We start from the raw sequence: 16,364 nt of genomic DNA, 5'->3' as shown, positions 1-16,364 counted from the left end.
AAATGCAGTTTTTCAGGGTTTCATGCTGCAACATTTACTGCTTAGGCTTTGATTATTCAGTCAGATAGGCAAACCGATAGGCCGGCAAGCCGATCAGTCAAAGTGACACACACACAGGAGCCGGAGAGATCGTGTTGTGCTGGCCTAGTGCTTTCTGCACCGCAATATAGACTACCTCATCACACCTGACAGCATGAGCACTCCCACAGACAGAGCACAAACTGGAAGTAAAGAGACGGCCACGGGAACTCCTTTCCACACCCACACACATACACTGACAGACACAGAAGACATCCTGGTAACCATGGAAACCCTCCACCTACTCACACGGTGACATCACAGGTGTTGCATCATGACCCAAACAGAGCCCCAAACAATCACCTAAACTATACTGTTAATCAGCTCAAGGTGAAGAGGCCACGGGTGGACAGGCTGGAGGGACAGGGTGGGGGGCGTGGGGGGGGTGTGATGATGATAATAGTGATGATGATTGAAGGGGACGAAGAAGAAAGAGAAGGACTAATAATAGATCTTCCCGCCTCTGAGAAAGAGACAGAGTGAAAGAGAAAAGAGTGAGGAGGAATGAGACTGTCTCTTCTGATAACCAACGGAACCAAAAGCCATATGTGAGCAACGTCACACACACACACACACACACACACACACACACACACACACACACACACACACACACACACACACACACACACACACACACACACACACACACACAAGTCTGTGAGATAGGGAGAGAAAAGCAGATGGAGGCAGATAGATGAAGACGGACAGATAAATCAAGAGTAAAGCAGGGGAGGGGGACTTGCAACATCCACTCACAGGATTGCTAACCTATATACTGTAGCCCTGATGTAAGCTGCTGGTGACAGGGGGGTATGCGCCACAACCCCCGGCCACACCAACCTACTTTCACACCAGGGCAGCCACCAAATGGATGTAAAGGTGATGTAATGGTTGATCGCAGGCTGAAATCTACAGTAGCTAGTGGTCTTATGGCACACTTAAACACAGTGTCCAGGAAGGTATTCAGGAACTTCTTGAGCCCCTTTTGGCAATGTGATGTTTTTTAATAATGTCTGAGGAAGTGAGGAAGGATGCATTTGAAATAGACTCGGGCTAACTTTTACTTAATGAGCTGCAAATGAGCCTATATATCAAATCTAATTCTGGCCACTGTTACTTTTCCTAATATTATCCAGCAGCTCCTGCCTTCCCTCTGAGGCAGACACATTGCTACATACAGTAATGCAGCTGCCTTCAGGGGTTTCTAACGTTACTCTCCTCTCATATCAGACTATATGTGAGCTGGGAGGCAGCACATCAGCAGCAGGGGCAGCAGGAGCTCCTGGCCTCGGCCACAGAGCTATGCCCTGTGCTGTCCTGTCCTGGGGGCTTGCAGAGCTGCAGCTCGGCTCAACAGCTGTGTCCAGCTGCGCTACAGGGAGACACTGGGCGCTTTGTTCCCCACAGGGGGGAGGCAGGCAGAGTTGTGGGCAGAGGCAGTGCAAACGGTCTCAGTGTATGTACACATAGTTTCATTTCCACAAAAGGTTAACGGCATGTAGCCTCCAAAGACAAACGGCCTTCCAGCAGCAGCAGCAGCAGCAGCGGCTCCAGCAGCAGACAGACGGAGGGAGAGGGAACAGCGGGACAGGGTGGCACAACCAACCAGGATGTGTGGAAAATTTGAAAATGAGCTGAGCCAACGTTGTTCAAGCCGAGCGAGCACATTCACACACTCAAAAGGAAAAAAACGAGAAACGTGCACAATCTCCTTCGAGTCCTCTTGTGTTTTAGCTGCCAGGAATAGCTGAGATAAAGCTGCGTTTAATCCCCCCTCCACCCGACATCAAAACATCGACACAGGCTGATGAGAAGCCCCGTGTGTGCAGGAAGGAGAGCGCCGGGTAATCACGGTACTCTCAGGAAGCAACAACAAAAGAGAGGAGTAAAGAGAGAAAGAAAGCACGAGCAGGGACGTGCTTTTTTTTCTCTACTGAAGGATACACGACACCTCTGGGAGACAATTAACGAGCGATACACGCTGGTACTTACTCAGATGAACCGGTGCAGCTCGGTCCACTGGAGGTTTAGCCGGTCGGTCTTCCGGCTGCGTCGGGCGGGATCTGCGCTATGGAGACAGGAGAGCTCAGAGCCTGGAGGACTGAGCGTAAACTGTGGCTTGCGTCATTTCACCAGGATGCCACTATTGCGCGCAGCAATGCAGCCATCTTGCTGAGGAGTGCCCCAGCAACTCACCAATCACTGCCGGACCCTGAGCTGCTTCCTTATTGTGGTTCCCAGAAATGAAAAGGAACTGCTGGTATTTATGCAGACCATGCATTTACTATACATCAGTTATGTTTTCATATGCCCCCCCCCCTCATATAAAGATGCTTGCAACTTTAATGCAATAGTGGGAAGAAGATAAGTACAAGTATTTATGCTACTTTACTCAACTACATGTATACATATTGTACTTTTTCACTTGACTTCCTTCATCAGTACTGTTAGTATTTGTTGTGTTATTTACTATTGTATATTGTCAATATTTTTACTTTGGATCTTTTACTTGCATCATGTTTTGATTGTAAAGCACTTATTATTAGTATTGTGTATATAGTATATAGTGTTATTATTAGTAATAGTGAGAAGTGACCACATAGAAAACATGAAAAATGATGCATTGTTAAAGATTAAGCTACCAAACAACACATTAAGTAGTTATAATAAGCTCCATCTAATACTGTTTTAAATCATCAATAATAATACAATATGATATACAGTGATATAACACTATGATAGTACTGCCCAACAATTTGTAGTAAGTAGTTAAAACTTTTGGTACTTTTACTGAAGTAACACTTTGAATGTCGCAGGATTTATACATTTCCACACCTGTGTATTTCAGTCTTTTAGAATATTTATTTTTATCATTATTCTAATCCCTATCCTTATTTTGTTATTATTGTTTTATTCTATTCCGTGTATTGCTGCTGTGACAATGAGATTTATCCCTAAGGATTATTCAGTACGTACCTTTTAAATTTCACAGTATTATCAGTTGCTTTTTCTGAATGAAAAGCTGTGAGATCCTCCTCCACCACATCTTACAGTAATGCTATAGTATATGGTGCATTATGTGAATTTTCCAGACATATGTCACATTTACTGGACTGTGTGGGTGTCCGCTGACTGATTCGAAAATAAAATCTTCAGCTTCCACTCAAATATTCCACTTTCTTCGTTTGTTTTTTTCTTTACACCATTTTCTCAGCAAAGGACATGACCAAAATATTCCATAAAGCCCTTTTGACATCATTAAAAAGTGGTAAGACAGTTAAGGTTTACAGTAAAATCAGAAACTTGTTGGATTCAGCTGTGTCTGCACCCAACCATCATAACTCTGCTTCCATTTTACATAAATTCACTGACAGTTTTGCATTAAAACCAAACATTTAGTCATCAAACAACAAATCCAAAGAATCAAGTCAGTCTTTCCAGTTTCCTTCTCAATTTTTATTTGTTTCATCTTGTTAACTTATTGGCTTATTTCTGCTCCTTTCAGTCAGTCAGCAGCTACAGCATGACAGACAGATCATATAGCACCCTCCTGTGGCGATCCACAGGGGTGTAATCAATCCCAACCCACTGCTGAGGGTGTGTCTGCTCCACCCAATATGGTCCACAGGGGGTGAACCAGAACCTGAGCAAACACTATATATTTTTTTTTTCCCATCAATACATCTTGACAAATACATATTTACACTGACAGATGACTTCATATATCCTCCAGAAAGATTAAGTTTGGTGTTGAATTTGTCTACCATAAAGCCATAAAAAGATCCTGCAGCTTATTATGTCACTGACCCTTAACTGAATTAAGTCCTTAAGTCTTAGTTAACCATCAGTGTGTACATATGATTAGGCCCAAACCCCTGAAAACAGTTAATTTTGCATCACAAATAAGTCATCGCTTTTAAATAAAACAAATTGGTCGATGGATTAATTAGTCTAAAAGTAGTTGTTGGACCAGCATTCATTTGAGCTAAATGAGTCAAAAATGCATAGAGAGAACAACAGTGTGAGAAGTAATTTGGATTGGAAAGTGAGACGCTGACACATACAGTCTGGTCCTTGTCATTCATTAGGATTTGTTATGACAGATAAACAAACTGCATGAGAATGTGAGGTAAGAACCCTGGTCTCATCCGTCATCTACCAGGCTAAGAAGGACTCCCTTATGGTCCAGATACACAGTATGTGGGCTGCCTTGGCACTTGATGCCATCCACAGAGGGCAAGAGAAGAAGCAGTCATGAAAACAGTCGATTTTTAACCATGTCTGATGTTTAAAAAGAAAAAGAAAAAAAAAAGGCTTCTCTTCTGCTTCTTCTCATTTCTTCAGTGTTTGATTGAGGCTGGTGACGTGTGAAGATGTGCTCCCTCCGGGTTTCTTCCCACGGTGGGATCAAACCACAGTCACAGGGCACGATGTGTCGGACAACTATCAGAGCTCATCCTTCTCCATCTGCTGGAACGCCTCCAAGTCTTCCCGCCAATCAGCTAGCAGTTCATCCACTGACTGGCTGCTGGAGTCTGTGTCGCCCTTGTGCTCCTCTTTCGAGTCTTTCTCCTCTTTAGGTTGTGGCACATCAGTTTCTGCCTTTGTGGGATGAGCTACCTCTTCCTTTGGACTAACTTCCTCTGTGGGACTAGTGTCTTCCTCTACAGGAGAAACTTCCTCCCCTGATGGCGGAACATCCTCAGGAGAAGATTCGTCTAGCTCCACCGTGCTGATTTGCGATTGGGTAGTAGGTGCAAAGGAGGTGGGAGTGGTTGCCTCAGTTAGGCAATCCTCCTCTGCTTCTTGCACGTCCACACCTAAAAAGACAGCAGGGGTGTGAGACTGAACTGCTCTGTAGAAAAAAAAAGATGAAGAGACACACACACACACACACACACACACACACACACACACACACACACACACACACACAGCTCTTTACCTCCCCCTCAGTCACTAATCTATACAACATGCCTGCCGGTAGCCATTCTCAGTCAAAAATAGAACAGTTTTCATCAAGGGGCTGTCAACTATAACAGCACGATGCTGATGGTGAGTCATGTTTCCTGCAGGATAAAGCCTTTCTCATATAGCGGCACAACCAAACTGAGAGTCAACTGAGAAAAATAAATCTGGAAAGAGAGTGTCCTGTGAATTCTGTGCAGATCAGGTTCAGGAAAGAAATATCTGATGTGTTATAATACCTAAAAATGTGACCACTTTTTTGCTCTGCTTGATGTAAAATGTGTTAAAAATACGGGTCAGTGATTTTAATTACACATTTGAGGGAATACACAGGAGACAGCTGCAACATACAATGACAATAACTTAAAGGCTTACATGATTCCGGTACAGCTACATGAAGGTTTTAGTGTCAGGCTGGTTTTGTGGTTAGAAAGACAAGTCATAAAGCAAAGAATCTGTGGTCCAGTGTCTGTCCTATAAGCATCTCTGCTCAAATCCCTAACAGCTCTTGAGGTGCTGCAGGTTACTTTTGATTATAATAGTCCCTATTTAAGCTTCTTGGCAAACTGAATACATAAATGTAAATGTAGTTACTATCAAGACAAACTGACCAGAAGCTGCATTAATATTAAATGTGTTGTACATGGCTTAGATAGAAACCTAAAAGTAGGGTCTAATCCTGCCATTCTGTCCAGCCTTGTATAACAACTGGTTTGCTCTAGTGATATATTTAAAAAAACTAAACATTAAGAGCTGTCATGCTCCTGGGCTCCCAGAGGGGATATAACAAACAACACAACACAACACTGTGATGGCACTAAGCTTTTCCGTCAAACACAAACAGAATCCTGTGGTTGAAGGGCAGACTGAGAAAAGGGGAGGGGTGGAGAGATAAGGGGGCATTAAAGACTGAAAAATTATAGAGGAAAAGGATAGGCTGAAATTGTGGCTAAGAGATGAAGAAAGAAGGGAAAAGAAGAGATACTTACTGCCCTCAATCAGGCTGCCAGGAAGAGGTTTACCTTTGAATATGGCTGCTGCTCATCCAAAAGGTTAGAGGATTGTCAAAACACAGAAGAGAAATCGAGAAAGACAATAGAGGAGAGGCACCGTTACAGTCCAACACAGGGATTACAGGGATTTAACAAATGAGGAAAAAGAGGAAAAGGACTAGGATGCAATATTGATAAAGGTGTAAAACCTCCAGCATGAAACATTATAACCACAGCTGGTGGGTGGCTTTGGAATGAGTCATGATCTCTAAAGATTTCAAATAACGCCTGAATCCCTGCACCTCAACTTTATTTTAAGCTCAGCACATAATGAGACTCAGTCAGTAGAGAGATAGAAGCACACTGATGTGATCAAACTTTCAGTATCAAGAGAGATAAACAGAACAAAGAAGTATTTAGAAAGCATATGAGGGATGTCATACCTCGGTCTCTGGCTTTGTCACTCAGCAACACCTCCACCTCCCTGTACTCCTTCAGCGCCTCCAGCAGGATGTTGCCCTCCTTGTGGAAGAGGAAGAGAAGTGGCAAAGTGATGTCATCTGTGCTGCGGCCATCCCCGGCCATCTGAAAGAGGGGAGCCGTGTCACTGCTGCTGCCCTCGTTGTCATCTGGGAGAAAAGGAAGGGACCAAGAGGAGGAGAAAAATAATAATTATAATTGTCAAACAATCAAATCAATTAACTACCAACTACTATTATTGCTTTGACAAGTTAAACTGACATTTTAAATTTTAAATCCATTGCAAAGAAATGTGTGACTTTTGATGAGAAAGGTGCAATACTGATTAATATTATAACTATTATTTCATTTTTTAATAAGTTTAAAGAAGTTTGCGACAGAAAAAAGCGCATATCAGTCATCATATACAGGACCACTGTATATAAATATGGACATCATGACAGCTCCCCAAAAGTGAAGCCAAAACATCTTCATCGCCCCCTGGTGGCTGGCAGTATAGGCATTAGTCCAACCCCCTCTATGAGAGCAGATGGGACATGAGCCAAACTAAAAAATATTTAGGTAGGTCTAACCATGCTGATGTTTGTTCAAGTGCTAATTTTTCTGATAAACGTTTGTAATTAGTTATTAGATATGAAAAGGGAGTGTGATGTTATGATTGTGCCACTTTCAGACCCCCATCAAGCAGCAACTGACTCTTCTGCACATACTCTGGCTCCAAATGACTCCACACAAGCAAGATGGCAGCTCACAGAAAAGTGATATGTTGGCTGACAGTATGATCTCCATATTTATTTTTCAGTCAACGAACAGGACTTATTCAACTGACTGTCCTCAAAATAATCTACTTATTGAGCCCTAATCACGTTGATATCTTCCGCTTTGAGTCATTAGCTGCTTGTGCTCACCAATGACAATGCCTCCAATGGCACCAGCCTTCTGGATGTGTCGGGCCTTCTCTGCAAACATACACTGACCCCTCTGGAGCAGGGCAATGTGGCCCTGGACGTAATCAGCATTAGTTATCTCAGTACAGCCACTGTAGGGTTCAGCCACAGTCACAAAGCCTCGTACCTATACACAGAAGAAAGGAAGCAGAACAGGTGAATTCTTGCAAACAATCAAGGAACGTGCTTTAATGTTATGCCGTACAGTACTGCGGTCTCTCTTGGGACTGAACCTTATATTTCCTTCTGTCTGGATTATGAAAATATTCTGTGAGAGGAAGTGCTCTCTCAAAAATACAGGGAGATACTGAGTGGTTCTCTCAGGCAGCAGGACAGTTAAGTGCCCATTTGAAACCTGACAGCTTGGTGAAGTTACAAAACCCACTCACTCCTGTGGTACTTTTGGAAAGGTCGGTGCCAAACTGCGCTGGGCCAGCGGTCAGCACAACCCTGCCAAAGAATGGATGTGAGACGATCTGAATGGCTCTGGGAGGCAGTTGCTCTTTCTGCTGCTGGCTGGACAGCTCCATCATCTCCTGCATGAAACGCACACCGTCCTCTGCAGCTACAGCGCTCACTGCCTAGGCGTGGGTGTGCCAGAGTGGGAGAGGAGAGGAAGAATTTTAAAAAGTCTGGATGGAAAGAACACCGTAATTTGCAGGTTTGGAAGATTTTATCACAAAATGTATACAGTCTCTTGCAGTTCCTTCTTGGTACACCTGCACCACTATCACAACATGTCCTCTTGCTGTTTTACATTTAAATGATGGCACACACATTTATAATACATAATCATCATTGGTAATATTATTGTGGTACCATTGCTCAATGTCACCCCTTTTTGTTAGAACACATGGAAAAAGCAGAGGTGAAGCACACTGTTAGGAAACAGAATTATTTATTCCATCAATTTTGTGTTTTTCATGACAATCAGTCACTAATGAGAACATGTGGTTGTTTTCTTATTGCTAAACTATTTACCTGCGTAGCGTGCTGTACAAGCTGCACCCTGCCATCTTTCAGGTGGATGAGACTGACTCCCATCCTCCTAAGCAGCTCCAGATGTTCAGGGTTGTTTGCCATGAAGTCCTGAGCTCTCAGGGGCGGACGGCCCATGCCAGGCTCCCTGCATGGAGGGAGAGGGAATTTAATGAAAGAGATACAGAATGTAGGGAAAATAAATAAGTGCAGCTACAGTATACAACTTGAGAATATCTATATGTTTGCATACCGGTAAACAGCAGGGCGGGGACAGCTCTTATCCACGGCGCTACGGATGGGTTCCCTCAGGTTACGAGGGAAGGCGGGGTCAGGAAACAGGAGGCGGGTGTTCGGGCAGGTCCAATCAAAATTAGAGTCGTCCAGCTCCCCCTCCGTCTGAGGTATCATGAGTATATGACAGGTTGTTAGAAACTGGATTGTATAAAGGCTTTCATCATTTTTGTCAGATGTAACTATAATATCTCCAATGACAGTTACCGTTCTATTTGAGGGAATAGATGAAGAGTGAGGGGCCGTGGAAAGAGACAGAGGCAACAGGTGTGCCTCAGTTGTAAAGATATAGTCCTCCACGTCAAAAGGCAGGTCCTCCGGGTCAGCAAACAGCAGGAAAAGGTATTTAAACATCTCCGCAAGGAAGAATGAATCCATTCTAAGAGGAGAGAGCAGACATAAAATACGGGGCATTGGGTTAATAAATGGAACATGTTTAATGCATCTGTGTTTTTATTAAATAATCAATATGGGCATTAAAAAGTAGAGCCTGACCTATTGACAGACAAATAATATTTTCTTACTGTAAATCATACCAGCATATTCTGTATGCTGGAAGATATAAATAACATCTTTCTCAGTATTTAAACTGTGCTTGTTCCTTGCACAGGCTGTAGTTCATGCCATGCTTTACAACATCATATGGTATGTGAAGCATGTCTGAATGTGTCCACAGTTGCAGTTTAATAGTCTATCATCCAGCAAATACTCAAGTTCTCACCGGTCCTCGTGGCTCCCGGTGCGCACATCCTTCATTGCAGCGAAGCCGCAGGGAACACGAGCAAAGCGATTGAGGTTGTCCAGGATAGTGCGACCTGCCTCCAGGTAGTACGGGTCTCCTGTGGCCTGAGAGAAAGAGAGAGGACAGTGGTGTAATCATAAAAGAGGACAGCACATCCACTGTGAAAGCTCAGGTCAAACACGAAACTGTAACTTACACTCCTTGGACAAATTATATCAACTGTTTTTATCATATTATGTTCCTTCATTACTTACAAGACATCAGATTGCTGAAGGCAAAGTATCAGCATATGATCATTATGAACACTAATTACAGATCTGTATGCTGGAGGTTGATTAATACCTGCAGAAATGAAGATGGTGTTTCTGAAATTTTGTGAAAGAGTCTAGTGTTTTAGAGATTTTGGTTAATTCCAGAAACTCATATCATTATTTTAAAAACATTTAAAATAATGATACATGATTATATTCATCTATCTCTGTACTGTGATGCTGAAAAGAGAATGTATCCATTTTGTCCACCTTCCTTAATAAATTACCTTGTAAAGAAAATAGGTGCTCTCTGCAAACTCAGGCCTCAGGGGATGCTGGGCCCAATGTACCCTGAAATCAGTAGTGAAGGCCTGGGGACAGATGCAGAAGGACACAAAGGGTCAGCACACCATTCCAGCATTGTAAATAACACAGAAAGACGAAGCTCAAATGCAGCTGTGTCACACAAAATGCAAGCTTATTAATTTTGAAACAGTTTTGGCTGCCAACACAAGCTATACAGAGTTATTCAACTCAACAGTTAAATGATACTTATAGTAATTTATTGTGTGTGCAGTTAACATCCAGGTAGTATTCTAAGTTGGACACACAAGAGACAGATTACCTCTGGGAGGAAGTTGTGTTTCTTGGTAACTTGATATAACATTTCATGAGTCTCGATGGCCGGACGGATATCCCCCTTCAACACCTGGATCACATACAGTATAAACAGTATGTACAGAGTTACTGAAATGGCAAAAGACAATAGAGATAGTAAATGCTTCCATTCACGTGATCTAATCTGACCTGCAGTCCCGGGAAGAAAGCCAGCAGAGAGTCCATCCAGGTGCGTGCAGGAAGCAGAGGTTTGTGGATGTGGACATCCAGCAGCAAAGGAGGTTGGCTAATGTACTTCATTATAGATGCATAGTGCTAAGTGGGACAGAGTGGAAGGATTTAAAATATGGTGCTTGGTGGAATAAAACAGAAATAAAGAAAACACAACACAAATAAATATACAAAATTAGACCAACATGAGTGTCAGGTTAAGAATAAAGTATTTATCCAAGTAAATATAGAAAACATAATATTATGAGTGCTACTCTTTATACTGACTTAACTGAACCTTGTAATTCAGTAACTTAAAAGTATAATGCTGTCTTTTGAAGGAGAAGCCTTTGTCACAAAATGCTATTAGGCAGATAGAAAGGTATTGAGTTTCTCGCCCTAGAAGTGTGTGTGTGTGTGTGTGTGTGTGTGTGTGTGCTCACAATATTAAACCGCTGCAGAAACTGGTCATCTCCCAAAAGGACGTAGGCCTTTAGCAGATATTCATAGTATGAGTCAATTCCTGCTCCTACTCCGCTGTCTGGAAACACAAAATCATACAGGACTGTTAATTTGAATCTTCAAACAGACACTCTTTTGACTCGTCGACCATGTTATCCTTCTTCCTTCTCTCCGTCCCCTCATTTACACCCCCCCTTCGTTCACCTCTGCGAACCCACTCTCCAGAGTGGATGTTGATGGTGGTTCCCACCAGATTGCTGTTCCTCTGTCTCTTCTCCCACAGGAAGTCCAGGGCTCTCCGGGCATGGGCCTGCATGTATGAAGAAGGGTGCATTATTGACTTAAAAAATAAAAATCAATCTGCAGTAGCTGTCCACTGTTAGAATGATTACAATGATTGACTATGTGCTTGTTCAGCATTTTACCACTGCCAGGAAATGATCCAGTCCCAGGGTTTAACACTGTATCACAAGCAAATATATCGAGGGGTTTTACAAAAACTTCATGCAAATAAAATTTACAAAGAAAAAGAAAAGGAGTTGAATTTTTCAGGTTGAGGCAGGTTGAATAACAAGCAAAAAAAAGAATACTGGTTCAATATAATGTTACAGCCCTTTCACAAATTGACTACAACACTAGGTTTAGCTTATTTTTATCATAAGTTTGTATACATGCAAGTTTTAATACTTAAAATGTTTCAGTGGTTTTAAATAAGCAGTTTAAATGCAAATATTTTATGCCTAGCTAAAAAAATCTGCTTTCTCAACTACTAATGATGACAGATCAAAGAGCTCAAAGTTTACGTCTATCATGGATTAGCATGGACGATATCATGGTAGCAATTTAAGTCTGCATAGACTGTTTTTCACCATGTAAAAAGGAAGTGGCATAAAATGGTTTGTAATGAAGGGAAGAAAAATATTATTTGGCACAAACTACATTTTATATGCTGCATTTTCTTTGTGATCAGTTGGTCCATGTCCAGAAAACTTAACTGTTGCTCTTTGATTTTCCTGGTCTAAAGTGATCAGAATTAATAGTTGGCTACACCTAGTCCATAAATCTATATATAGTATGAGCAGTGTAATGAGGTTAAAAAGTTAAAAATTAGGTTAATACATGACAGATATTGTCTTTCACATCATGTATAGTCAAAACAACAGGGTGGTTTCACAAAAGAAAGTCTCTGCAACCTGACCTCAAGAAAACTAAAAAGACACAGTGTAACTTGGCCTGCAGATAAATGAAGAAAGATGAGCCAATTGAAGGGTGCGGCTGTTCAGCCTGGACACATATCAATTTAAATAGCTGAGGGCTTTCTTACAATTCAAGAACTCTTTGACAGCAGTGATGCATACATATGTTAAAAATTAGGCTTAATATCACAGTAGACCCACAAACACAAAATGGAAGTTTGTGTATTTAAGCGGTTCTGCTTAAAAATAATTAAGAAAGGTCAAATACATTCACTTATTGAAGTCGAAAGATAAAATGATTCCTAATAATTATATTGCTGTTTTAGATCTTCATCTCATATAATTTATTGAACAATATATGGCGTAAATCTCTTCATATTGGTGATTAATATGTTAAACCAACATCATGATGGTTAATATTTCTAGTCGTTTTCACCTTAATAATGTGGACAGAGAATTTGGAGTTAGTTAGAAAGACATGAACATTTAGACATGTGCTTTGGAAGAAAAAAAAAAAAGAAAAAAAAGGTAAACTAATTTACATGTTAATGTAAGCATGAGGGCGCGCAGGTGGTCGAGGGGTTAAAGCGCATGCCACGTACGCAGCCGACCCTGGTTCGAATGCCAGCCAGAGGTCCTTTGCTGCATGTCACACCCCCCTCTCTCTCCCATGTTTCCTGTCTGTCTACTGCTAAAATAAAGGCATCTATTCTGAAAAAAAACCCCCAAAAAACCCAATGTAAGCATGGGATAATCTGATTATTTGATGTGTTACCTCAAACACAGGATCCCCAGTGAAGCGACTTAAGGCGGCAAACTCCAGTATGATGGTCCCTGCACACGCTGTGCAAGTGTCTGTTTCTGTGCCAGTCCTCGTCTCAGGACCCCTGACACCATATTTCAAGTTCACCTGTTAAACAGGAACAAAGGGATTTAAAATATGTTTATCGAGTCACATTTGGTGTGCATGAGACTGTGCGTGAAAACCAGTCAGCCAGAAAATGTCTGCACCTAAAGCTGTGACAGCTGTGTACGGAGCACTGAAGCAGAAAATGGAAATATGTAGTCATGATCTGATAGGATGCTACGAACAAATGTAGTTGTCAGCTTGACTAATATCAACCATGGGTACTTGTGTGTAAACTCAAATATTTATTTTTACAATACATATATGATCAAACATGTTTAAATGCATTTTAAACTGTATTTTATTTAAGTGGAAATGGTCTGTTTTCATTGATTCTCCTAACTTAACTGCAATAACCCAAACAATAGCATGAAAACTGTATTTGAAAAACATGAAAATTGATTAACCTGGGAATACCAAGTAGCCGAGTGTGTATTAGCTTCTGGTTAAACATCCCACCTTATACAGATTACAGTGTGTTTAGATTTGTTTCTGGGATTAGGGGTTGAATTTATGTATTTCAGTCTCACCCGGGGGTAAGGCAGGCCACTGCTGGTGTTAAATGCCGGCAGCAGTCGGAGGCCCAGGTCTTTGGCCATATGCAGGAGCTCATCCTGGTACCACTGCATGTGTTGACCTCCCTCCTTCAGCATCACAGCCATAGAGTGCCCTCCTAAAAGACCACTGCAGACATGCACATATACAAATCAAACATACATTACGATTTACATACATTACAACTACTGATTTCTTCTCTCTACTGCTTTTCTTCCCTGTGTGAAAAGCACTGTCACTATAATGTGTGAGCAATTACATGAGCAATTTCCTAACAGGAACTGTGTGTTTATAATCCAGTCCAGTCTCACCCAAGGACTCGAATGTTGGTTTCAAAAACGGACACCACGATGTCATTGTCCAGCCTCACATCTGACAGAACTCTCCTCACTGCAGCCTCAAATTCTGTCGTCTTGTTCAAAAGCTGACAATGAGAAATAGAACAGGACTGTAAAAATCAGCCTCAGACTTTTTCACTGTTTAAAAATGGAATTAAAAGGACTGACCCCAAAAATATTTAATTAGGGCCTTGTTCATTTGTATTTAGTAACACTCACATTTCTCTGTACCTTTAATAAAGGACATGTAAACACTGCAAAAATGACAACTAAACTCCAAAAATACACAAAAGCCATACTCACCACAAGAGTATCCAGAGTGTCTATGAGAGTCAGTGAGAACCTAGCAAAGAGACAACGCAACTATTTACCAGGTTGAAATGTCTGATGGTCTGCCTTTATTGCTCCATTAATACATTAGATCTAAAGGAACAAAGACAGTTTGCTACTCACTTTCCCAGTGCGTCGTCTACATCACCTCGGCTGGGTTCTAGCCCACGTACTCTTCCTCTGCATGTTAGAGGCATCAGCTCATCTGCTGGATATGCATGGTCCTGGGCGACACATAAACACGCACTTTTTTAATTCATGCTTTGAATTTCAATTTTGTGAGATCCATTGGAGGCTGGCTTGGTGTAATTAGACCTTAGGCCATCTTAAAACACACACAATATGACTTAAACCAACAAGAAAAAGCCACTTGAGGTGTTTTATATAATTATATTTGCTGTGGGAATTACATTAAAGATATGCAATGAAATATCAAAAAGTGTAATTATGGATAGATAATTAACCATTCCAGGCCTTAAACAAACCCAAATATCATCATCAACAAACTCCTGTTATTTTGAAAAACTTACCATGTAATTCTGATAGGCATGGTCAAACATCTCGACCACTTGGTTCCTTTAGTGAGGGGAGAACAGAGATAAATCAGCATGTGTGACATCCTTAAGTGGGACAAAAAGTTTTATTCTCACATTAAACTCTGAGAGTCTTGTGTGTTATTCTCAACTCACCTCAACTTGTGCTTCTCCTCTCGTGACATGGCTTGTCCGGAGCTAAATAATGCTCCGAGCAGCATCAATATGAACAGTACAGGCGGCATTGTGGTAAGTGGGGAAAATTAAAGCAATACAACTACGGTTTGGCTTTCAGTCAGTCAGTGAGCAAATACACTGTCATCCCCGCCACCCTTTTCCAACAGCTCACACTACCAAAAAACACTAAAGAAACACAAAGCTACACCTTCTTATCAACATTATACCTCTAAGATCATATCATCAATGTTTACAAAAAGTATCATGAAATATCCCAACTTTGTTGTTCAGTCTCGGTTGCATACGCTCCATCTGGTGACTATGTACAATGTGCGCTTCAATAAGTACACCTTACAGATGAAATACTTTAAAGGAATGTTGTTATTTCAAGTAATCAAATATCTAGGTATAACTGATAGAGATGTACCAGATGTACCACTAGTGCAAAGTTGTCGCGAGTGCTGTGAGCAGGGTTGTCTGTCAGACTTATTTACTTTTCCAAGCTGTAACCCGGACCTAAACTGATGTAAACAGGGCGTGCGACACGTTGGCATGCAAATAACAAAACGTTACATGTAAATGTGCCTTAAAGAAATGCCATTAAATCAAAGGAAATCCACCTAAATATGACATTTACACCAATGTTACTTCCAGGTGCTTACAATTTCAAGGCAACTTCTAGGCTTTTCAGTTATCAAGACCCACTGTCATGTTAAAAGAAGAAACGTCGAGTGTTATCTCTATAATATCTATAACAGAGTTTACTTACTCCAAACCACCTAATGTTACAACCAATTTAACCAACTTAGCTGATACACCCGCAGTCCTTGAAAGCTCCTGTTCATACCGGCTCCTTCTTATCACTCTGGTGTGATTATTAGTTAATAATTTCCTCCTCCTGACAGTTTTTTCTTCCGTCAGCTAGTCAGACAAGCAGCCGAGCACTTGTCAGGGTTTAATTAGCCAGTTAGCCGGTAGTGCTAACTCGCCTAGCTGGTGGCACCGGACATATTAACAAAATAACAGATATCGACAAAAGAAACTCATCCATTGTTTGACAGACGACCAGACCTCGGTATCTTTTCTGTCTTTCGAGGTGTTGTTGAGGGTATTTTCACCGTATGCGGCTATTTCGCTAAGCTAGCCTGCCTTAAAAAAAACCGGATGCTGTGATGTAGACGTCAACAACTTCCTGGTCTTTTACATAACCCTGAGTTTTGCTTGTCAGGCAGCACTCTGGTTCAGTGTTACAATAAATCGCTACTCCTTCACTGAAACTGTCAAAGTACAATTACATAAATGAAA

The 16,364-nt window shown here is 41.5% G+C and overlaps 2 protein-coding genes across 3 annotated transcripts in view; both read right to left on the bottom strand.

The window, feature by feature from the left end:
- zgc:92140 (uncharacterized protein LOC447854 homolog) overlaps positions 1-2,406 on the bottom strand; it is a 28,883-nt gene extending 26,477 nt beyond the window's left edge. The window contains exon 1 of the mRNA XM_062423646.1: positions 2,074-2,406. The gene's annotated coding sequence lies outside the window, so the exon portion shown is untranslated. The remainder of the gene's footprint in view (positions 1-2,073) is intronic.
- A 1,968-nt stretch (positions 2,407-4,374) lies between these two features.
- edem3 (ER degradation enhancer, mannosidase alpha-like 3) lies at positions 4,375-16,212 on the bottom strand. Of its 2 annotated transcripts, XM_062423645.1 has the most exons (21): positions 15,039-16,212; positions 14,880-14,925; positions 14,473-14,573; positions 14,323-14,362; positions 13,993-14,105; positions 13,657-13,810; positions 12,995-13,129; positions 11,228-11,333; positions 11,005-11,102; positions 10,541-10,666; positions 10,359-10,442; positions 10,021-10,104; positions 9,462-9,586; positions 8,948-9,119; positions 8,700-8,845; positions 8,450-8,594; positions 7,858-8,049; positions 7,430-7,595; positions 6,485-6,670; positions 6,039-6,086; positions 4,375-4,901 (listed from the first exon to the last, which is right to left on the bottom strand). In XM_062423645.1, the coding sequence occupies exons 1-21, from the start codon at positions 15,125-15,127 to the stop codon at positions 4,528-4,530; spliced, it is 2,730 nt and encodes a 909-aa protein (XP_062279629.1). In that variant the 5' UTR covers positions 15,128-16,212; the 3' UTR covers positions 4,375-4,527. The 2 variants fall into 2 exon arrangements, with proteins under 2 accessions (XP_062279629.1, XP_062279628.1); XM_062423644.1 differs by lacking the exon at positions 6,039-6,086.
- Between the last annotated feature and the right edge of the window lie 152 nt (positions 16,213-16,364).

This window comes from Scomber scombrus, chromosome 8 (assembly GCF_963691925.1).
Source record: "Scomber scombrus chromosome 8, fScoSco1.1, whole genome shotgun sequence".
Classification (NCBI taxonomy): Eukaryota; Metazoa; Chordata; class Actinopteri; order Scombriformes; family Scombridae; genus Scomber; species Scomber scombrus.
The sequence above is the reverse complement of the archived record's forward strand: the minus strand, read 5'-3'. Positions and strand labels throughout refer to the sequence as shown.

Excerpts from the sequence above, each read along its gene's own strand:
- edem3 (XM_062423645.1), bottom strand. The coding sequence starts at position 15,127 with ATGCCGCCTGTACTGTTCATATTGATGCTGCTCGGAGCATTATTTAGC. Across the intron at positions 14,363-14,472 it reads GTAGACGACGCACTGGGAAA|GTTCTCACTGACTCTCATAG; the intron begins GTGAGTAGCAAA and ends TCTCTTTGCTAG. Across the intron at positions 13,130-13,656 it reads GTGGCCTGCCTTACCCCCGG|GTGAACTTGAAATATGGTGT; the intron begins GTGAGACTGAAA and ends CCTGTTTAACAG.